This window comes from Embiotoca jacksoni, unplaced genomic scaffold (assembly GCF_022577435.1).
Source record: "Embiotoca jacksoni isolate LCO1_2020_lvr unplaced genomic scaffold, fEmbJac1.0.p SCAF_1, whole genome shotgun sequence".
Classification (NCBI taxonomy): domain Eukaryota; kingdom Metazoa; phylum Chordata; class Actinopteri; family Embiotocidae; genus Embiotoca; species Embiotoca jacksoni.
In genome coordinates, this window is record NW_027185229.1 from 17,312,298 (window position 1) to 17,337,411 (window position 25,114).

At 39.3% G+C, this 25,114-nt stretch overlaps 1 protein-coding gene across 19 annotated transcripts in view; it reads left to right on the forward strand.

Moving 5' to 3' along the window:
- The first annotated feature begins 2,159 nt into the window (after positions 1–2,159).
- The window catches only part of cadpsb (Ca2+-dependent activator protein for secretion b), a 66,325-nt gene continuing 43,370 nt past the window's right edge, over positions 2,160–25,114 (forward strand). For 15 of the 19 annotated variants that reach the window (XM_069144357.1, XM_069144205.1, XM_069144213.1 and 12 more), the window contains exons 1-3: positions 2,161–2,698; positions 15,504–15,617; positions 17,717–18,049. In XM_069144357.1, coding sequence (XP_069000458.1) covers positions 2,366–2,698; positions 15,504–15,617; positions 17,717–18,049 — 780 coding nt within the window. In that variant the 5' untranslated portion in view covers positions 2,161–2,365. Of the gene's footprint in view, positions 2,699–15,503; positions 15,618–17,716; positions 18,050–25,114 lie in introns of all 19 variants that reach the window. The other 4 variants (XM_069144308.1, XM_069144316.1, XM_069144338.1 and 1 more) reach the window with 1 other exon arrangement.

Below are 25,114 nucleotides of genomic sequence, written 5' to 3' on the forward strand. Positions count from 1 at the left end.
GTTTGGATTTTCACTGATTGATCTTAACAAAGGGCTAGGAAATTTCCATTGATATATTTGTTGAAAAGTGCAATGTCTAAACATTTTGTTGTATAGTTGGTGTTTAATTGGTTATCAATGGCAATTTGGTGGGTGTAGCTGACGCAACTTAGAGTGGCATGTACACGTTGCTATGACAACACCAGGAGTTAACCTACGAGTTTCCTCGCTTTTATTTTGTGTTGTCGAGTAGTTTTCTCTCTGACGTGGTTAAAATATAATTGAGTTAATATTAATTTGTGTAGTTCATTTTGCGGTTTATATTAAGTTGCAGACCTGCTCAGTTTCTTTTCTCCTCCTCTTATTTTTCTTTCTGTTAAGTGGAGCCTTGTTAATTCTGTTCCCTGTGTTTGTAGGAGCTGCAGGGCCAAAGGTGGTGGGGTTAGTGCCTCCCAGTGTTGGTGTCTCCCTTCGTGTGCTGTGGTTTGATGTACCCCTGTTTCTGAACCGTCATATGCGTTTGCGTGTATGTGTGTGTGTGTGAGATTGTGTGCACAAGTGTGATCAGGGTGCCTCCTCTTTTTGGCACCCTCCCCTTTTAACGGTCCACTTCTCCACTGGTAACCCGCAGGTCTGAACATCTCTTTAAATAACTGTATAGGTTAAGGCTCTTTTATTAGTAGTTTGTTTTTAAAATTATATTTTATCCAACCACTATGTTGAATATTAATTTTGTCATAATAAAGAATATTTGTTTGGAATGCAACCATGTCTCCTGTGAACCTGAGCGCCGTCTGAGTTCTTGAGGCAAAACTTATTCTTTAGGTGAAATTTAGGTGAAATTCCTAAGGTGGTGTTGTCTTACTCTTATTAATGACATTGGTTAACTTCCTCGAAACTCTAATCACACCCTCCTCCCACCACATGCTCAAGATCAATGAAGGGATCTGATAGTAATTGTAAAGTAAGGTCATCCTCGTAAGGCGTCGCAGGTTGAGATACTGGAGGTGTGACAGGTTTACTGTTCTAATTTCATAAATGAAGGCTTAAGTATGTGTTAACAGTCCTTGAATTTCCTCTGCTTTTCCTCTTCTGGCTAATGCCATTTTTTATCTGACCACATTAATCTGTTTTAAAGGCTCTGGGTTAGCAAAGTGATGTTAATATAAAAAAAAAAAGTACATGCGTATTATTGATTTTGCTAAGGCACATGCAAAGTGCATAACATACAGTATATACTGTATATTTTAATGTAAAGAATCTGATTAAGAATGGACACATTTTTGCATATTGTTTTTATAAACAGGTACACTTAATCTGCAGAGCAAAACGTGTCATGTAAATTTGGTCTATGCTTGTAGTATAATTGGTTTGAGAGACCCTCTTTTTGGCAATATCTTTATTATAATCATAGTCTGCTGTGGCACAAAATACAGAACGTTTTTTCTTTATAAGAATAAGCTTTTGTTTTGAACTATTAAAGAGAAACGTTATGTTGGACATTCATATTTGGCCAGTAACAGTCTGATATTTAGTCCAACACCGGTTTCTATTCATGTTGAGTGATACATGTTTTATTTAGTAGGTTAGATGCTTGTGTGGCTGCAGTGTGATACAATCTCCTGACAAGAGACACCAGCACATGCTGCAACAATTAATTTCACAACCAGAAGCCTATAGAGAGGGAGAGAGAGCAAGCAGCTCAGTCCTTATGGCTCCCCCATCTTTCAAGAACGCACGGTATGGGGCGGCTCCGGAGCCATTCTGAAAATGTTACACCTACTGCTCAGCATCCCGTGCGCTGCCAATGAGCTTAATAATGTTCCCCATTTCAGTCAGTGACAAAATCAGAGAAACCCTGTGGCAGCCATCTTAGGTGTGCCACTGCAGGATGTTATGAGAAGATACAGTAAAGGACGAGCCGCGCATCCTTCAATCTTACTTTTACGGCCAGCTCCCGACGCCTGAGTCTCCGCCTGCACGGCAGGAAGGGAGAGGCCATCTCCCGCTTTCACAGAAAAAAAAAAAAAAAAAGCCGCTCTCGTCCCCTCATCTGTACACTACACTCCCCCTGCCCCTCCTTCCCGTCCATTCTCACCTCCCCCTCTCACATCCGCAGCAGTGACTGGCCAATAAAATACAGAAAATACGTAAGCATCGACGAGTGCTCAGCGCAGGCGGAGAATGCTCAGTGTGAAGCAGACTCAACCTGATCCAGCACCACTCACACTGCTGACATCTCTCAGCGAGCGAGTACAATCAGGGCCTATCCCTGTCTTGACTCCGGACACATTCTACATAAGACAACGGCACAGCTATCACCTGGATACATCAAAAAACCCCGAATATAGCAGGTTATCTAGGGGCGCATCTCATATAGAGCAAGATGTTAGATCCGTCGTCCAGCGAGGAGGAATCTGACGGGATAGTGGAGGAGGAAAGCAAAGAGGCGATGGCACCCCAGGCCGGATCCCGCATCTCTCCAAGCAGGACCAGCGAGAGCTCGGGTGGACTAGCGCCCAGCAGCAGCCGCAGCAGTGCCCGTCCGACCAGCCCGAGCCCGTCAGCCGCCAGCGAGGAGAAGGAGGATCTGGAGAAGATGCACAGAGAGGAAGAGGACCGCAAAAAGAAGCTGCAGTTGTATGTTTTTGTGATGAGATGCATCGCTTACCCATTCAATGCAAAGCAGCCCACAGATATGGCAAGGCGACAGCAGAAGGTAAGGGCCCACGGTGCAAAGGCATAATTAATAACCACAGGATGACGACATGCCTCTTTTCTTATCGCAGATGTTGTCATTGATGACCTACATAACGAAAACACAGAAGGGTTTCGACCACCAGGCCTATCAGATAGCGCATGGATACACCATAGTCCCAGTGAAACCACAGTTTGTTTTTTGACGCAAAATGCTGAAATCCTCGGAGCATGACAGCAACATTTACAGGCGCTTCGAGCTCCAGATATAGTGAAAGGACTCGTGGTGCTGCAGAGCTGCAGACTGAGTGCAGTTCATGTTCCTCCGCTATACAAGCTTAAGTGAGATCAGTCCTACAGCCAAGCAAGCCCATTAATTGAAAGGGCGTTCTGGAGATGGTGGATGGCGATTTACAGCAGGACGGTGTCATTGTCCTTGTTGGCCTATATTTCACCAAAGTCCATTAGATATGCAGCTGCATATGGCTCTATGTCCTGCCTTCTTGGCGGATACCCAATTCCAACCCGTTTGCGCCATCAGTTATCCCGTTAATTTAGCCTCCCAAGGTGACTTTTAGGCACAGACCTCTTGAGGAGGGAAGCTTAATAGCCTTCTCCTCTGCGGAGGAGCTTGGCTCCTTCGCGGGTTGCAGTGAATTAATTGCATTTAACATTTCCTGCGTCCACACATTTAAATTTGATACCGTATTCTGCACAAGATCCAGCTTATGATATTTATATAAGTTACTGTAAGGGACAAGGCCCACATCCTGGTTCAAACTGCTGCTGTGTTGCTCCATTGATGTTGAAGCCAATTTTGGGTCATGATGTCCTTACTGTCAAAGTCACCATGTACTGTACAGGCCCTGCTGTACTAAAAGAACGTTCAATTGATTGTTAGTGAGGACAATGGTTCCTGTTTACTATCCTTGTCCTATGCATTTTTATTGTCACACCATTGACTGTTTCTTTTCCCAAGACTGTCAGTTATGAATTCAGAAACATATGTGATTACAGTGATCAGCATGCTTTGTGTAGGCCTATCTTCTGTGAAAAAACCCTGATCCAATTGAGCCAATTGAGAGTGCAGTATCCACTTCTTGTAGCTCTCCTTGGGGCAGAAGTTGGTTTTAGGTGGTCTGTGAACCTGCTGAAGATGCCGCTTCGTTAATCAGGCTGATCATTCATTTGAATCACTGTAAACAATACCATGGATTTTTCTTTGTTACTGGTGGTTTTTGTTTAACCTGCAGACAATTCGTCTTCCTCCGGACACTGTTTAGCCATATGGTCTGACATTTTGTGCTGACTCATGCACAAGTGAATGTGGGAGGCATACACCACAGTGTTTCCATCTATTTGTTTGTTTGTAGTCCTGTTGAGCGTAGGCTACTGATAGTCTAATGCATGCTTAGTAATGCACTTTCATATCTGGCAGCTCAGGCAGCCACAATCCCTTGCTGTGGGTGAGTGAATATCTGGACGAACAATCCACTGCTCACTGTCAGACCAGAAAACCAAAAAGTGTCTGTCTGCTTACAGTCTGCCGCTACACTTTGACTTAGTCCAAATTTGCAACCAATCCCTTCAAGGAAATTATAAACTTTGAGAAACATTCAATCTACCTACCCCAATTAATCACAGTGAATAAGTTTAATTCAATCAGAAACATTTAACAGCTGAGTGCACAAAAATCTAAGTGGATTACTTTCTGGCAGTTGTTTACGTTTATAGTGTCATGGCTTTACAATAGTCATCATTTCACTGTCACTTAACTTTACACTTATCAGCCACAACATTAAAACCACTGACAGGTGAAGCATTAAGTATAATGCAGCCCACATACCCCGTTCATAAGGATAATAACATTTGTTATTCAATCTGATTTGGAGGTGTTGATTGATTTTTAATTTTAATTTTGCACACTGTAATTTGTGGTGCTATTGAACTGCACTGGGTTATACTGAGAGATGTGCCTTGTGTCAATCAGATTAAATTACTGACCATTATCATCCTTATGAAAGGAGTATATTTTGTCAGGTAGCTGTATTGTACTTATTACTTCACCTGTCAGTGGTTTAATGTTGTGGCTGATTGGTATATTTCTGTTCAATGTGGTTATGAGGAAATGATTTATCATATAGTACACTTCACTGACAAAAGACTATTCAACATAGGTCAAATGATGTCTCTGTAGACTCCTCTCAGTCATGAACCTCCTGTAAATGTGAACTCCTCAGATATCCATAAACAATAATTTACTAAGGAAATTCATATGAGCGTTGGCTGCACAATCCAATATGTAGCCTATTACAATTTTGGCTTTTATAGATTGGTCACAGAAATATGATGAAGCAATTTCTGTAATGAAAAGACTTAAAGGCCTCAGCAAAACATGTGGAGCAGCTCCATCATAATCCTTTATTAGAAGCTCTGGCATACAAACAGCAGTGATGGGCTATCACAGAGAAACAGGCCAGGCTGCAGACTATAAAAGCTCCACTGCTGCTTCCGGAAACGTAACCTTGTGAAAGGATAAAGCAATGGGGCAGTAACAGGCAGTTGCCTCCTTTTGAAGGGCAAGGGAAATATTTTATTGTTCAGTCTGAAAGATGTCTTCCAAAGCAGGATAACATGCAGAATTAAATGTAACACATATGTTTGCAACCAAGGCTAACCATCTTGGGACACACTAATGCCCCATCTCTGAGAATGTATTGTAAGTAAATTATTGAGGTTATTGACAGATATAGATTGCAATGAAATTATTGCATCATTGTGATTGTCCTGGAGGGCAAAATCCTCCTCCTTTATTTAATGGCAATAAACTGAGCGCACTGAGTTTAAGAGAATTTAAACAAGGGCATGATATTACCAGAGTGAAATAATACATGAGGAATTAATACATTGTTCTTAATGTGTCTTGTAAAAAGAAGTTTAGAGCCAAATTTTATGACATTTTTCTGTGGCTACCAACATTGATCTGATGGTCTATGTGCTGGCCAGTCTGTCGGGCAGAACATCGTTTTGGACCAGAAAATGAAAATATCGCAACTATTTGATTTGAATTAGATTGCCATTAAATTTTGGTAAACACGATACATGCCAAACATTAGCATGTTGTTGGTGAGAGCATTTTGGCATGATGATGTATACAGCTCCTCTTCAAAGTCATTACAATGGCTATGGACTCTTTATTGTGTGTTAATAGCAATAAAGGCTCTGATTATAGTCAAAGACAATAAAGTGCTTGCAGTACAACTGCTAAAAATTATGTCTGATTAATCAACATGTTTTATATGACTATGTATATTTACAAACAGAGTAATTGCTCGCATTTATTTTTTAATTACAAGTGCCATGCCCCAAAGATAATGTGACCCAATCTGCTCATCTGCCAGCAGGTTCGCCTCTTGGCTCAGCATTTTAATTCTATACAGTAGACCATGGATACTCTGAGGAAGAGTAGCTGGGAATTTTGCAGCAAGGTTTGTGATGTGAATTTGAAATAAGCTAAAATGCAAATTGGTAAGACTTGGATGAAGTTTGCCACTTTGATCTTTAGTACTGTTTGCAAAGGATTTTGGGAGTCCCATTGTGAACTGCCTTTACGTGACCTTCGTTTCTTTCCTTTTTTTTTAAATTTAAAAAAAAAAAATTTTTTAATTTTTTTTTTTTTTTTTTTACAGTAAACCACAATAATGACTTTAACATGCACTCATTGACAACTTATTGTATTAGGAACAGATTGGTCCATATAGATAGTTTTATTGGATGATGTAGGTGTCACTTCTTTCTCAACTCTGGCATTTGAGTTTGTGAGCGAGAGATGATGGAGGAACATCGGCTCAGAAAGAACTCTGAGGAGCGTATGTAAACTGCAACAGTATAAATTTAACTGAGTAAAAGTTAATGGTGAAGCTGTAAAGGCTTATGGTGCATCATTTTAGACAGAAAGCTCTTTGGTAGACTTCAGCCAGATGTTTGCATGGACAATTATGACACATTAAAGATGATACATGATTATTTAATATTTGCTGATGACATTGCTCAGAGGATGAGTATTATATACAATAATATATGATAGCTATAAACATTCCTGATTAAAGTGACTGAGGCTTTTGAACAGATGGATTAAAGACATAATGCAGTGATATGAGGATAGCAATTAGAAGGAGGAACTGAGGTAGAAGCAGAACTGAAATCTTTGGAAGAGGCATGAATAAAATTAGTAACACTAAAAAAAATTATAAGAATTCATTTAAACTGTTTGAGTAGTACAGATGATCATCACACTTTTGTGCAGTGAATGGATAAAAAATCATAATGTGTGTAGACTACTTTTTATGTCAGGAGTGTGCATTGCCTCCCTTGTCCTCTCTATTTTTTTTAAAAGAAAGCACATGTCATTTTAGTAAATAAAATTTGAAAGGTGACCATGTAGATACAGATAACTGAGAATGAACTGCCCATGGTCATTATGTTCATGAAACACACCGTCATGGGGACAAAAGACATAGCAGCAGTAAATGGAGAGCTCAAATATGACACTTAAATAATTTGCATGATTATGTAAGCTCTCTAAATGGTGTTCAGGCTGAGAAAAAGGCATCCTTCGACAATAAAAGAAGCTTCGCTGTCAGTGTCCAAGTCAAGCTCAGACGTAACAATAAAACATGTCAATTTTGTTTGAAAGCTGGTGCCAGAAAAACGTATTCTCTCCCGTCAAGCAGCAGATTTTATAACATGTTTTACCATGTTGAAGAATAAAGGTGTGGTTCATTAACGGTGTGGATGCGAAAGTGGATTCAGAAGGGGTGACAGCTGAAAAGCAGCAGGCGAACTACCCCCTCATCCGCAATCTGTTACATGCAGCCACGTGCATGTCACAGCTTCACAAATGAAACTTCGCCTCTGTCAGGACATAACCAAGAGGGAAAGCTAAGATCTTATTTGTCAGAATACTAATGATGTCTTTTCCTGAAGGTTGGACTCCTGTGAAGGCAGAAAATAGAGACAAGATCAAATTGACTCATATTTGCTTTGACAATAATTCAATGCAGTCTGATACTCAGAGGGCGACTGTGTGCTCACAAAAATAGCTGCAGAAATGCAAATGTTACAGCACAGGGCACTTGCATCTGAATGTACAGGAGTTTATGCGTGGCATTTGTGGCATCCTGTAAGGGATTATTCCACACAGGTGGGCAAAAAGCGTGTGTGATCTGGTTTGAAAGCAATGTCTCACAAAGTGAAGTTTCTCTCCTCCAACGGTTCTTTCTCTCTCAGAATACAGGATGCACTTGTTAATTATATTCTTCCTCATGTGTCCTCACAGAGCCTATGTAATCCTGTCTTCCGTCCAAAACCGCAACTTAATTTGAGTAGACAAATATTAACTGTGGATGGTTATCACTTGTCCAATCTTAATCCTGGTGGTGCGACACAGGAAGATCGCTGATCTCAAACGTGAAGCAGATTTGTCTGATAGAGGACAGTTGCTATATCCTAACACTATCCATATGGATTGTGAGAGATTAATCTGTAGGCACCTGTGATTCTTTGTTTTATGGATGCATACTGCACCTTAGTCAGAACACAAGAGAAAAATGAAGCTTGGTTGATTGAACGGGACATTAGACATTAAACAGCACTTAGATTTATCACTTTTATTGTGATTATATAAGATTTTGACTGGATTTATTTGGATTTAAACTAGGGCAGCATCAATTTTATTTGCAATTAATCTGCTGATATCTTCATTCGTTAAACTTTTTTGTCCATAAAATGGAATGCAAAAATATTAAACTTATAATCATATAAGATAAATAAAACAAGTAAGCATTTACATTTTAGCAGTCAGAACAGTTAGCAGTCAGCAATTTTTTAAATAATAAAAAAAAAGATGAAAGACTCAAATGATCAGTCAAATGTTACAATATTTCCTGAATAATTGACAAATTGTTCAAGCTCTAATCAGAATGCTGCTCTTAACTAAGCCATTTCACTGGATTTGTGTTGGAAGAAAACGGCTGGGGTCCAGGTTTATTTACTGCAAAACGTTGACAACGACACTGCATCTATTAAAGTATTTATAATCAATGTTCAACTTTGAATCAGTCAAGAGGCGTAGACATTGATAGCTGGAGCAACCTCAAATAGAACAGTGTGCTTGAACAATAACAGAGATGAATAATGACATGTACATTACGTAGTCACATCAATGCCTGTACATGTTTCAAAGCCATAGGCTATATGTAAAGTCAAACAGAGCAATTAAACCAACGCACATCAAAATTAAATCTGCTTGAGTCACATGTTTGTATCTTGTTTGCAATTGTGCCAAATTTCACACAATTGCAAGAGTTGTCTTATGATGATAATTATGAGTTATGGAAGTTATAATCACTATACAAGAAAACTTCTTTCAGTCTTTTGAAAAGAACAATGGGCTGCGTCGTGTGATCACACTTTTAGAAATCTTGAGTCCTCTTAGTGAAGTGAAGGTAGGCAGCCGTTGGTGGTCATTTGTGTCTGCAGAATTTGTTTGTGCAAATATGTGCTGTTATGCTGAACCTTGTGATACATTGCTTAAAAGGGAAATGTACTAAATCATGAGTGGGAAAGCACAAAGACGAGCGAGACTGAGAGAGATTAAGAGTGGTGATTTTCCACATAAAAAGCCAGGAGAGCTATAGCAGGACCATTACTGCAGTCCTCCATTGAACCTCTCTAGTCTTCTCTCTCTCTCTGATGACTCTCACTGAGGCATAAAGAGAACAAACAGCCGCCTGGAGCAGGCATGAGGCTGTATTTCAGGTAGACACTCGTTCTGAGTTTCTTATCATGGATGTCACATGCTCATGCAACAACTCCTTTACACAAAGTCACCACACCATTCCCCTCCTGACAAACACAAAACCTTAGTCTGTTTCAGAGGCATTTGTTTCTGTTAACGATCATTGTTGTAAAATGACAGAACAATAATTAATAAGCAAACACTAATGCAGTAAGACAACATAATTCATCAGAATTAAAAACTGGGGGAAAAGTAGTTAGCTGCAAAATGTTAAAACAACGCACAGGACAGGGATAGATGGTGAATTTTTCTTCTTGTTGGAGATTGTTTTACCTTCACAGTCAATAAATACTCAATGCAGCTTGATTTGAAGTCAGAACTCTCTCTTTACCTGACACGGACACTGTGGAAAGTCTTATAAAATCCTTCCTTTCCTTTTTTTTTAATTGATAATCTTCTGATTTGTCTGCTTTTGTTTTTCAAAAGCCTTAATATGAAATAATATATATATTTTTTTTAACACATCTTGAACTGTTTTGTATTGGTAAATACACACAATGCAAACCTTATCACACATCAAACAAGAGTTCTCTGAGATAAATCACCTTTGAAAGCAGAAAGAGAAAGTGAAAGAGATTAGAGAGAAAGACAGTAAGTGATCTGTGATGGGAGGGTGGTAGGAAGGGATTTATGTCTCAGACTCTTGATGAGAGTAATGCACCAGCAATGGAGATACAGACCCACAGTCAGCGTTGTGTGCTCTATACTGCTTGAGTACTATAGTAGGTACTTTTTATGTAATGGAAACTAAATACAAAAATACCCAAACATTTCCAAAATTTTCAGAAATGGAGTTTTCCTGTTTCAATTGAAATATCAGCTGGTAAAGTGGCTTTTTCTAGACTTGATCTATTTAGCTGTTTGATTTTTGTTTTGTTTGTTTAATAATGGACTGATTTTATTGTTTTGGACCAAATTTATGTAAATTGTCCCATTATGAAGTTCACATGGCCATACCGTTTTATGCTCGGGTATCTTAAGGGGTTATTTGTACTCAGTAAGTGAATGAGCATAATGAGGAACCAGCTGAGCTGCTGCCAGTGACTTGGTTGTGTGATAATGTATGACTGTTACAAGAAGGGGCTCTGCTGGTTGTGAACACAGTGTTCTCCTACTGTATATCAGCAGGGCCCCAGCTACTGAATTTGACAATGGTGTGAAGACTGGTTATACAGAGGCAGAGCTCCCTGCTTTATCCCTGTTTGCTGTGTGTCAGGCTCTGTCTGCAGAGTGTACACCTGGTTGTTGACTAACCCGGTGGAGTGGTATTTACTCACAAAACGTTGTGTGTGTGTCTTCAGAACAAATCCATGTGAGCATGTCTGGTTGGGGGATAATAGCTTCTGCATCTGTCTTTGTATGATTGTAGTTTTGTGACCATAGTCACTACACAATTGTGGTGTTTTGTGTTTAATGAGGCCTGCTGCTGGTGAATTTTGTACAGCTGTCATGCAGCCTTTGCTCCCATATTCATCTTTGCTGTTTACTCAGATGTGGGCCTGTGTTGTCATCTGCAACATGAATAAAATGTGGCTTGTCTGGTGAAAGGATCCACTGATGTTTGCTTAAAACTAACAGAAGTTTTGAATGGCAATTCTTCAAAACAAACAGATTCACAGACAAAAGGAACATTTAGGTTCAATGATAACCTTTTATCCATCTTTACATGTAATATCATGAATGTAAACTTTACATGCATAAAGCACATTAATTGCAAACTCACAGTTAATTAAAGAAATCATCACTTTAGGGTTTGAATTATATAAAACATTTTGAATTATATTTTAGAGGCCATAGACTATATGTATAATTTTGATCTATTTTTACGAATCAATTACAAGTGTATTTACCACAGCTCACCACTGAAGCTGCCCATTTATTGAACAGCCATTTAATTTTAGAAAACAGCCTAATTTAACGTCCCCTTTCAGAGTTATGTAACTTCTAGAGAAAGCTCAAGTGTGAGTCAGCACAGCAGAGACTTTATTGTGCTGAACTACAGTAGCTACAGTAGATAGTATACTGCATTCAATGAACTAATTACTCCACTCATCACTGCACCGCAAGGACAGCTCATATACCTCAGAAGTTGATGACATGTTGATTCTAAACTGCAGAGAGACATAATATCAAAGTATAATATCTTCCAAACAGCCAAACTAGAAACTGAAATCCACAGTCTGTTCAAACTGTAATGAAGTTGCTGTACATGTGCATGTCTCCTCTATTGATACGTGAGGGGTGATTAATGTCACTGCCTACTTCATTGGTCATATTGATTCTTTCTCTGTGGCTCTTATCAAGATTGCAGTGTTACACAGTGATTCATTTTCTTGCAAAGCAGGAAAGTATGTCTCAGGAGTCTGGCAATGCTGATGAAAATGGAGGCGTTTTCTCTCACCCATCAACCCGTGGTTGCTAATCAGCACAGTTCTCCAATCAGCGATGAAATCAAAAACACGAAAGCTGAAAGTCATAAATACTTTATGCAGTTGATCTGTGCTTTGGTGAAGAAGTGGACAAAGTTTACCTGGTTTACTGCTGTGTGCTTCAGTGTCAGCACTCCAAATATACACACACAGAGTTAGCAGCTTGCTGTGTTGTCACATAAAGTCAGATCTGCCAAGAGAAGCTGTCAGCAGAAGCCAGACGTATTATTAGCTTTGACCTTTCAAGGTAAAATCTTCAGGTAAAACACGATTGTGTTCTGCCAGTGTTTGGAACAAAATATCCCATCTCTTTGATTTCACTCCAGTATATTTGTAAGTCTCCTATAGCTCCATATAAAAAAAGCTAAGAATATATGAGGTTAATAGTTTTTGCCACAAATCGATTACAGCAAACAATTATCAATTCATCTGACTAATATTTCCTAATTTGTGAATTCAGTGTCAGAAAATAGGAAAAGCGAAATACCCCAAAACCCAGAGCATTAATCTTGTTATTATAAACAACAAGTAAATGATCAAATGAAAACAGCATTGAGACTTGAAGCAGTGAATTTGTGGTATTTTGTTTGAAAACATATGAAAGCAATCGATTGCAATAGTTACTTGATTCATTTTCTGTCAGTTGATTCTCTGAATAACTGTTTCAGCTTTAATTACAGCTGCTCATTAATATACAATCAAATCAATTCAAGTAATTACTGGTCAGAAATCTGTTTGGTCTTTACACAACAGATTACTTTAAACAGCTGTTCTGTTTAAAATGTCCTCCTTAAAGCGGTATGTACCCATGTTTGGTAGAATCAAGAAAGCTACAGTTTGTACGACCTCAGGTCTTCTAGCAGAAGTGTTAGCTTTGCCCTAAAACATTTCGGTCAGCTTAGTTCAAGTTTGCTTTTGTGCCTCTTTTCAAAAGCCCAGCCACCAACAGAAGCCATCTCAGGCTATATTTTCCTCTGTGTATTACACATCATTCATATAGCTTTCTCATGTTGAAGTTTTTCTTTTCCTGTTTTGATCAGATGTATCTCATCAGCATGCCAATGTAGCCTAAAGAAGCACATGCTTGTTTACAATTTGTTTCTTTATTCCAAATTTTTCTTTGTCAAAGAAAGCTACTTATGAAACTGTATTTCAGAATTTAACACAATATGCGTACAGGTGACAAAATTAAATGTAAGGATAGATTATTAATAATATGTACTTGATGTAAAATGTAATATACACTATAATGCAAAGTTAAAGAAAGACAATACAAAGCCTAAACTGTTTTTTATTCTCAGCTTCACCTTCAGAAATGGACAAGTAACCAAGGACGCATGTGTCAACTTCAGCCTCTGTGTGTCTCCATGGACCAGACTAATTTGCATACTGGTGTTCATATTAACATGACTTGCCTCAGGATTTTCCTGAACACCATGGTCTATTAAAACAGCATGGTTTTTCACACTTTTCCTTTAATCCCACATCTAGCTGTTGCAAAATGGAATACACCTGAAACCTCGAAGCAGCAGCTTAAGAATTGATCTCTGATGTTGTTGATGTGCTGACTTATTTTGTAAGTTGAAATGTTTGGGCATCATGTGGTGTATCATCCTGACATTCACTTTACCACAACAATTATATAAAAAAAGGCTAGTGATAGTGGTGTCTTGGTGAGATGACTTTTTAATACCTTGAGTAATGGTGTCCAAATTATTTTCAATGAAAGCAATGGGTAGGTCACCTCATTATTTACCTCTGGTGCATGTGTGTTTTGTTTTTCTGCTTACATACCTAAATTCTTTCTCATTGTGGCACTTTTACTTGAGCTTTGATTGTGAAATCTTATAGCTTTTAGATGATCCTCATTTTCTGCATATTATCAAAGGGGGTTTGGGGTTGTACGACGGACACGCAGATGGTGTTGAGATTGCCTCACAGGCACATGATATGTGGTACTTTTGTATCTCACTCCTACACCAGAGTCTGTCACTTGCAATGTGCTGCTGAATGCACATGGACACACATTACCAGCAGGTCCTCCTGCTTGTATGATATATACAACAGCTTGAACTGTAGGATTGAAGGCAGTTGTGAGGGGGAGGTTGTCAATCTATTGACCGTTAGGTCACTGATTCAGTTACCCAGTGTGAAATCAATCAAAGGGCATCCAAACCTGTTTGAAGATCAAAACTGAAACAACGGGAGAGATGGAAAAAAACATCCCACATGTAGATTTCAGGAAATTAAAAACAGAAAAGCATGTCATTTTGTATATCTGAGAATGTTTTGTGTGATTACACATAAAGACTGTCTGCGATTTGCTAGTATTTGAAAAGGTGTAACATCACTACTGTGTTGCAGCTGAACACTTAACATTAGCATGCAAACATGCTTGCAATGGCAATGCTGACATTGATGTTTAGCAAGCTTGATATCATGTTTACCACTCAGGGTTAGAATATCGGCATGCTCTTAATTAGCAAAAGACGTCTGCGTCTGGTGAAAAAGTCATTGCGTAGGTTTATTAGATCAACCAATCATTTGACAGATGCAATTTGATCTGAAAGGGGATGCTCAATGAAAAGTCAGAAGATCACCAAGGTAAAGAGGTTTGAGAGACATGGACCCCTGAATAAAATTTCATAACAATCCATCCAATAGTTTTTTAGATATTTCAGTTTGGACTGAGGTGGTGGACAATCTGACCAAACATGAGCCATGGCAAAAAAAAAAAGTGATGTACTTCTATTTTATTCTGGCTTGACCGCTTCTGTTTGTGATATTTATGGGCAGGATGTCAAAGTGCAGCTGAGGCCTGGAAAGTGTCCACTTGGGTAATGTCATGGTGGCATCCCTTCTATTTGCGGATGATGTTTTCTTTTCGGCTTCATTGGACCGTGATCTACAATGCCCACTAGAGCGGTTTTCAGCCGAGTGTGATGTGTTTGGGTTGGTGGATTGCTCGGTTCAGGTTTGGGATGGGGTGAGAGGTTATCCAGGTGGAAGATTTCAGCTGACCTGGGATTTCATTTGTGAGGGATGATAAAAAGGGCGGTCTGATTTGCCACCGCTTAGAGGCACTTGCTGTGAAAATGCTGACTCAGAATGTAAAGACAACGGTAAAGCATAGCTCTCCGTTTCAAAATCTTAGCTGCCACCCTCACCTGCAGTCACATTCTCTGAATGAGTTTGAGGGTACAGTTCACTGAAATGAGGTTTATGAACTTACTCCATGTGGTAGCTCGTGGAGCTCAGGGATTTTTGAGGACCTCATTATTGAGCTGTTGTATGTAAACCTGGAGGAATAACACTTCTTAGCTGGCCTGGAAATACTTACTGTTCCCCCAAGAGGAGCTGGAGAAAACTTCTGTGGAAAACCACGTTGAGGCTCATCTGTTCACTCAGTGCCTTGTGTGAAAACAACCAATATAAACAAGTTGAATATTTTGTTTTGTTTAAACTATCGTGCTTCTTTTGACACATTTTCCTGTTCTGTGTTTTGCTGAGGTGTTCTCTGTTTGTCTTTGCTTCCAAAGATAACCAAGCAGCAGCTTCAGCAGACCAAGGATCGTTTCCAGGCCTTCCTCAATGGAGACACACAAATTGTGGCTGACGAGGCCTTCATCAACGCCGTGCAGAGTTACAGTGAGGTAATAACATGCCTTAGCTGTAGCAGCACAATCACGATCCCAAGCACTTTTTATTCAAGCACAGAAATAGTCACTATATTTTGGTATTATTGTATACATCTCACTTATACATGTTAATGTTTGTATATTTTAGTATAATGATGCAGCTAAATATTCATAAACCATTATGATGTACATTGTTTGTTGTGGTCTATGTACTGCTTCCTCTAGATTAAATCTGTATAAGATTTCAAACCAGCTTTCAAACCAAGCAGTAAAAAAAAGCACCACACAATCCTGCTATTCAATGTCAAAATGCCTGAATTCAGAAGGCTGAGTGGTAAAATGGTGGCTGAAGCTTTTCAGTGCACAGATTATGAGTCAGAGCATGTGGTTGACACAGCCATCTTTTCCAAGCCCCCATTCAATCTGCAGATGAAAAAGTCATTAATACTGTGCATAGAGTAGAAAAGGTATACGGCATATATTGGGATACGTTAAAGGCCAAATCCATGATAAAAAAAACAAACCATTACGGAAAAAGTGAAGTATGAGATTGGAACTGTCAGGAAACACAAACATAATGAGTTTTTTTAATAGAACATAATTGCATGGTGATTTCTGCACTGTGACATGTGACAGAAAACAGGAATATAGTTTATTTTGTGATATTTAATATTGATGCAAAATGTGCAACAATTTATAGTCTGGAGGGTGAAATATATTAACTGCATCCCAAAGTCAGACTTTTCAAAATAGAACACTTGAACGCTTTAAATTGAGACCTCTCTTGTATAATGCTCCTTTGCATACTGTACTGCACAGACTGTCCTATCCAGCCATCATCACTGTCATAACAAACATAAGGGCAAACACATTTTAATAAAATGAAGAGCTTGACATATAAATCAAGCTGGAGATATTTGACTTCCACTTCCACTCTCTACACTTGTGTCCTGTCACATTGTACCAGAACAGGTAGAAATGGCTGTAAAAATAAATATAATGAGCACTATGCAGTACAGAGTGGAGTTCTCTATAGATTTTTTAAATATGGGCTTCACATCAACAGCTCACATGTAAAAACAATTACATCTGGATGGACTGTATGGATACATTACTGTAATGATATTAATTATCTCATTCAATAGGTGAAATGTTGAGTGACATTATCAAAAATACAAAATCATCCTGGAAAATGTGCTGGATGATAACCTAATTGGAAATATTTTAAATCATTATGGCTCAAGAAATGTGTTTGCTCGACTTTGGTAACAGACTGATGATTGTCGATATATGGAAACTTTGTTTGTTCTCACTTTTTACCTTGAAGACATAAACACAAAGTCTAAGTACAGTGTAAAATTAAAAGAACATGTTTTAAGTCTTTTCTTTTGAGTTAATTAGCACCTTTCATGTGGTGTGTAGATCTGTTTCACTTTATCTCAAATAAGTATGATCCTATTCATTTGAGAACATTTTCTCATCTACTAAAAGTGGTATCTTTACTCAAGCAATGAGGGCCACTGTTATTAGCTGAATTAGTTAGCTTTTTTGTTTGTCACTGTTTGCCTCTCTTGGTCAAAAATGCTGGGGTCGAAAGGAAACCAAAAGACTGACTTAACATTTTATTAATTTCAGCCTGTTAACCTTTTTTGTCCTCTGAAACATACAGCAAATAACAAGGAAAATGTACCACTGCTCTGAGATGTTTTAGTAGTCTCTGCTTTTTAGCCGTAGTTGATGCTAAGAACAAAATGTGACTGTCAAAGTGACAAGTCAGCTCAGATGGTTACTTGACTTGATGCTGTGACATTATAGCCTTGTCTGCCTCTGTCCCTGTCAGTCTGCCATTAGCAGGAGACACAATGCCTGTGTTAAAAGCAACAGCAACGCACACATGCCTCTGATTTTTCAATTCAAAATTTCAGTGATTTTGTTGAACTGAAGACAGATATTTATTGTTGGCGACAGAATGCGACAGAAAGACTTTTCACATGTCCTCTGCCATCTACTCTAGAGCTGCCATATAATTACTAATAATCATTTAAAATAATAGTTGCTTTTTTATGCATCTTTTACACAAGTGCAACTTGTGACACTAGTCTCTCACAATGTAGGTGTTCGTAAAGAGCGACCGTGTGGCTAAGATGGTCCAGAGTGGCGGCTTCTCAGCCAACGATTTCCGGGAGGTGTTCAAGAGGCACATCGAGAAGCGTGTGCGCAGCCTTCCAGAGATCGACGGTCTGAGCAAGGAGACGGTGCTCAGCTCCTGGATGGCCAAGTTTGACACCATCTACCGTGGAGACGAGGATCCGCGCAAGGCGCAGCAGCGCATGACCGCCAGCGCGGCTTCTGAGCTGATCCTCAGCAAGGACCAGCTGTATGAGATGTTCCAGAATATTCTCGGCATCAAAAAGTTTGAGCACCAGCTGCTTTATCAAGCCTGTCAGGTAAGTCATCACACCTACTGGTCGCACGTCTCTGAAGGCTTTCACACTTTGACATCATTTTCCCACATGTTACATCCTTTGAAAGCACAGATTTATCGCCCAAAAGTATGTGAATTTTTATTTCTGGGCTCTGGGTATAATCATAAGAACATGAGCAGCTTATATCGTTGTTATTAAATAGGCTAGTCAGCTTATTATAGGGAGTGAACAGGGTGACTTGTGAATTTATGATATTAATGTCTAATTTATTACTTTATTTAAAGTTACAGTATAAATATTTGTCTAACTTGTAATTTTTATATCTGACTTGAAATGGACTCAATGTAAAAGCAAATACGTCTCCTCGAGAATCATCCCTTGATACCAGGCCAGCAGTACTTCATTATAGGGGAGATATGTTGAGATTGCTAGTGGATAATAATGGGTACAGGGGTGCTCATGTCAGAAATAACTCTCCTTCTCTTGCCGTCTTTATGGCTCTCTATGGGAATGCTGAAAGCAGCACTAATGTAGTCTTTATTTGGGAGCTTGATTAAAAGTCCTACCACGGCAAGATTTGGAGGAAGCCTGTGCCACCTTTACATCTGCTCATTATTTAATGTATAAAGTACAAACCCCCTAATTTAATTTAGCTCTTAGCCAATTAGATTTTTAAATTGCTGATTTTTTTGGATCAGGTGTCGTTCTCCTGTCAACATCTGCTGACGTTTAAATCTAAGCAGATGCTATGAGTTGCTGTTGAACAAATTAGATTGTTTAGTATTGTTCAAATGTCTCAGCTGACAAAAATCAATATAGGCTCTGTTCTGCATGAGTGTTCATTAGTTAGCTCCTTCTAACGCTAAGGTGCAGTACATCGCCATAGCCTTCATATCTAGTGTGTATTTTTCCTCCCGAGCCTTTGAAGCTGCTTAACCTACTTTTGTTATATGCTGGCACCAGAGCAATTAGTATAGGGTCAGAAATCTACATGCAGTACATAATACCATTTCTCTGAACAGATCCTACTCAGAACAATGCAGAGTTTCTGATGAACATTGAACAATACAGCATCATGAATGCATAATGCGTCAGAGATGTGCTGCTACAGCTTCATACTGTGGTGTATAATTATTACAGGTTGGTAGAAATAGCACATGGATGTGGTTGAGAAAAAGAGACAGGTTTGTTTTATGTTGACAAGCCTTACACCTGCATGTTAATGAATAGTAGAATATTTGATTAAGAAAATTAAGATTTCTGTTTTTACCTTTAGTCTTCTCTCATTTCATCGGCTGTTGTAATGAATATATCAGACCGTACAAATTGTGACTTTGAGCATCTCTCAGTAAGCAACCAGCCGCTGTAAATTGCCCTCTACTAAATGATCAAATCCTCACTAAAAAGGAGATGCGGCAATCCAGTCAGCATGGCTCAGGGCTGCTGGGATTTGATGAAAGGTTTTCATGGATTGGCTTGGATTCAGAGACCATCATTTTTTAGCTGCTATTGCTGGGGATTTAAATTTTTTGCAGTAACATCCAAATAGTTGAAACGAAGCACTGGTCTATTTCTGTCTCATGCTGAAGTAAGAGCAGCCCCTGGAAATAACTAACAGACTGATTAGACTGGTATGGCCAGCTGCTGTGCCAGCCAGACTCTGAGGATACTTACTCCCTAATGGCTACAGTTATTTCGCTGCGGTGACACCAAGCATCACCAAATAACTGTAAGAAAATGTGTTTGGTATCTACACTGCCAAACCACAGTTGGTTTAACTATGTTAACAGAACCTTTGTCCAATTATAATGTTCCCTACGGTAAAATTTTCTTAAATACAAAAATACTTGTTTTTGGTATGATGAAATGATTTTAGTTTTAGTTTAAGTTAAACAGCAGTGGCAGAAATTACTCTGCAGACCACAGAGAGAGTAAAAATAGACAACCAACTGAGGCAAAGCTGTCCTCTCAAAGCTCTTTTTCTTCTTGTCTTTGGTACACAGCACATTTTGCTGAGAGAACAGCACATTCTGATCCGCACATGTCAGACACTGCATGACATTTAACAGGCATTCAGCTTTGTCAAAGGATTTATGATCCTTAATACAACAATAGTTGCTAAGCTGTTGCATGTTCTGTATGCACACAAAAGAATCTCAAACAGTAATGGCACTTTCTTAAAATTATCTTGGTGAGTGAAGAGTATGCCTCACATTGTTTCACCATTTTAAAAAGTAAAAATCCTCACCATTAATTAAAAATCATCACATTAAGTTATGTAATTTAAATGTATCACTGAGCAGTCACCAAATTATATACAATTTTAATGTATACAAATCTATAAACGTCTATCATACCGTGAATGCTGCATTTATTAATGATGGTCTACCAGGGGGCAAAAAAAGCTCTTTTGAGCTCAAAAACAGGTTGGCGAGAACAACACCACCATTTACCAGTTTATTTCACATCCAACAAACAAGGAGCAACATGAGCATTTATTAGCTTCTTGCTATCACAATGTAAGTCATTAGGTAACTGTTCTTTAAGCTCTGATTTGATCTCCACCATCTCTTAGAAAATGTTCTGGGCCTCTTTTAGCTCTATTTCTAATTTGAATTTTCAAGAATGACTTGAAAACGAAAACGCTGCTTTATATGTTGTTATAACAGTTGGTTTTGTCTTGAGACATATTTAAGATTTCTTACTGATTTCTGCTGTCTGCTTGGAATCATAAAATGTTTGCTCTGCTCTATTCTTCTTTGGCTCAAACATTAGCTTGTCCTTGAGCATGTCTCACTGAGTTGTTGTGAAGTCTGTTTTTATGTTGATTTTGCATTTCCCTCACTGCAGCCTGAGCTAAAACCATGAGCGGTGAATCTGACTGTCCAAAACGTTTCACCAACTCACTGACTGATGGAGTTACACTAATGGTCAGCCAAATGCAGCAACTTCCTGTATATATTTGAGAATAAAAGCCTTGCGTTTCGTACATCTCCAGGCATATGCTAGGTTTTGACATAGGATCTCTGATGCTTTAAAATGTAGTATTGTGCTCTTGTAAATGTAACTAGGTTTTTAATCAAAGTGTGCTTCTCCCCTTCAGAGTATCCCAATGTTGCCCTCCAGGGTTAAAATGAGGCAGAGCTAGATTACTTTATTTAGTGTGGGTGTGTGATGGTTAGTGGTGGTTGTAATTAGAGTTGAATTGATGTTTAAGATACAGCCCGCTGCTGGATAACGGGTAAAAAGTAATGTTTTATTTTCCCTTAGATTAAGAGTAATGCACAGTGCATCCAGAAAGTATTCACAGCACTTCACTTTTTCCACATTTTGTTATGTTGCAGCCTTATTCCAAAATGGATTCAATTATTTTTTTTCCCCCTCAAAATTCTACACAATACCCCGTAATGATAACATGAAAAAAAGTTTTGAATTTTTTGCAAATCTATTACAAATAAAAAAAAATCATGTACATATGTGTCACGGGAGTTCAGGATAGGACCCAATAGCAGACCACAGTACAGGAATCAGGTATAGAACAGACTGTATTTTAGACAGCGGATTAGTCTGAGGCAGGCTGGTGGAACAGCTATGAGACAGACATGGAAGACCCAGAGGCGGAACTCTGGCAGGAACTGGCTGGTCCGAACCACACTGGTGGAACAGCCACGGGACAGATGTGGAGGAACCAGAGACAAGACTCTGGGAGCAGCAGGCTGGATCAACTGTGTGGATCCCTGGATCCGACACAGGATGGCCGGCAGGATCAACGGTGTGGTTCCCTTGGTCCGACACAGGATGGCAGGCTTAGGTCAACTGGGTGAGCTCCGTGGAACGACACAGGCCGGCTGGCAGAGTTGACGGCAGGCTGAAGGCGACAAGACGCAATGAACTGACACCTGAGGACTGCAGGACCAGGGTTGATATAATGTTGGGAGGTGATTAGTGGGATGAGGAACCGGTGTGTCAACCTGCAGGTGGTAATCAGGTGGATTGTCAGCAGCCGCTCAGCATGAGCAGGGGTGTGGCCATGGGAGGTTTCTGGAGACAGGAAGTGGAAAGACACAGACCAAAACACAAAGCACATGGCACACCACAATAAACAGGGGAATAACAGCAAACATTAGGAGAGGAGATCTGGGGAAACAGAGGTTAACACACACAGGGTCAGACAGGGATCCTGACAATAAGTATTCACAGCCTTTGCCATGACACTAAAAATTGAGCTCAGGTGCCTGTTTCCACTGATCATCTTTGAGATGTTTCTACAACTTGATTGGAGTCCACCTGTGGTAAATTCAATTGATTGGACATGATTTGTTAAGGCACACACCTGTCTATAAAAGGTCCCACAGTTGACAGTGCATGTCAGAGCACAAACCAAGCCCAAGTTCAAGGAATTGTCTGTAGACCTCCGAGACAGGATTGTATTGAGGCACAGATCTGGGGAAGGGTACAGAAAAATGTCTGCAGCATTGAAGGTCCCAATGAGCACAGTGGCCTCCATCATCCGTAAATGGAAGAAGTTTGGAACCACCAGGACTCTTCCTAGAGTTGGCCGCCCGGCCAAACTGAGCGATCAGGGGAGAAGAGCCTTAGTCAGGGAGGTGACCAAGAACCCGATGGTCACTCTGACAGAGCTTCAGCGTTGCTCTGTGAAGAGAGGAGAACCTTCCAGAAGGACAAACATCTCTGCAGCACTCCACCAAGCAGGCCTGTATGGTAGAGTGGCCACACGGAAGCCACTCCTCAGTAAAAGGCACATGACAGCCCGACTTGAGGCTGTAATTGCTGCCAAAGGTGCATCAACAAAGTATTGAGCAAAAGCTGTGAATACTTATGTACGCGTTATATTTTTGATCTTTTATTTTTAATAGATTTGCAAAAATTTTAACCTTTTAGCACTTTGTCATTATTATTATTGTGTGTAGAATTTTGAGGAAAAAAAATGAATTTAATCCATTTTGGAATAAGGCTGTAACATAACAAAGTGGAAAAAGTGAAGTACTGTGAATACTTTCCAGATGCACTGTATGTAAACAAAGTATGTCACAAATGTGCCTGACGAGTTGTTGTGCTCTGCTTTTTTGCCAGCTACAGAGTTGCTAATGTTCCCCACTGTTTGAAGAATCACAGATTTGGTGCTGAATCTCTGATTTTGTAATACGAGTGAGCCTTTCAGTGTAAATTTAGCAATTTGTTCAGCATTAATATAAAAAACATTGATTAATGCAGGTTTTAAAAGGAGTATGTAATTGTCAGTACCTATATTTAGGCTGGCAATTAAATTGTTGCCATCATTAAAAAAAAAAGTGCATTTTCTTAATTAATGAATACGTTTGTTTAAAATATACAGGAAAATGGGCATTACTTATCATTTGCCATTGGGTATTTAAGTTGTTCATTCATAATCTCTTTATATTAATTTCACTCAGGCATGATGAAGAAATTCTGAAAATCCTCACAAACCAGCAAATGTTTCTTTTTGAACAATTGCAAATCATCAATTATCAAATCTCTTGATTAGTTTTCTGTTGAATGACTATTCAATTAAGTGACTAATCGCCTCAGCACAGGTAACGTTAACACTGCTTACAGATTCTCAGTCTGAAGTTTTATTTATTGATATTTATTCACACCAGTGAACTTTCCCTCACTAAAATTATTCTCTAATCTCAAGTGCCTGATTAAATTGCCTAAGCCTAGGAGTCAACGTGAAGCACAAGCACATCGGGATCAGACTTTTACCCCCTACAGAGCCAGAAATCATGGCCTTTGGGCCCCTCCTGGTCTGACACAATATACTCAAATCACCTTTGCTTCTGACAGGCTTTGAAAGAGGCCCCTCCTTTTCCTCTTTAATTTGTCTTGTCAGCAACTGCTGGTTGGGAAATGAGGACAGAGCTCTTCCTGGTTTAGCCTGTAGCTCATATAATTGCGTAATGGACCCTCTTCACTGCACCCAGAATTGGGAGAGGATGAAAGCATTTTACTATGCCTGCCGAGCCACCTCTTAACTGAAAAGCAAGGGTGCTGAAATGCAGGGTGAAGGTTGACTGCACCCATGCGATTTGGAATCTGCACAACGTTATTTACAAAGAAAGAATAAATAAAAGAGGGCTTGTTTGTCTAGGATAGAGATGTCATCGCTCATCTATAAAACCATCTCCATCTTTTCAAATCTGGATTAATTAGGGCCCGAGCACCGATGGTGCGAAAGCCCTATTGTTATTTACTTTCTCCTAAAAAGTTGCTGATTTATTTACAAATTATTTAAACCCGTTTCTATTAATTTACAAATTAACCTGTTTAAAGATGCCTTTATAATACGATGTACTTTAGTACTGGATTTTTGGCCACTTGTGGGTAGTGCAACAAGCTGTAAAAACTGTAGAATCACCTTTTATAAAGTTAATGTGGCAAATGTATTAGCAGTTGCGTCTTTATAGAGACGGCAAACACAAAGCAACCTTAGCTTTTATGAGAGGTCAGGTCTCAGGTGGCCTGATGAAATGAAGATTAATTTTCTCTTTCGCTCTGATTTGACTAAAATGCTCTGTAGGGCTTAGGGGAATTGCACAGTTCTCTAATGAATGGCTCCTTTGTGTAGTAATCTGACCCATTGTTAACTGATGCAAAAAACTTTAGGCAGGATTAAATTACAAAATAAATCAAATCTCAGAACAACAGAGAGGAGAAATGTGTTGATTACATTCTTAGAAGTTGAGATGAAGATTTTTGGAAAATCACATTCTAATAAGAGGGATGATGTTACATTTACACAACAGAAGCATTTTTCTCACTTTGCGCTTTTCAATACACAGACACGGAGTCACACACAGCAAGTCTAAATATAGACCGGCTGCTTTGACTCCTCCAGGTGCCATCCATAACCAATCTAGCCCTGCCCTCCCAATCTTTGTTCTTTATAAGAATCTGCCACTGGTTGTGTTTGGTGCCAGCTGCTAATGTCCCAGCATCCACCCAGGAATCTATCATCAGCTGGGCTCTTAACTACCCGCCTGCTTCTGCTCAGTCACCTTTAACCTGCTGTCATGCTGTCAGCTCGGCTAACACTGAAGCTGT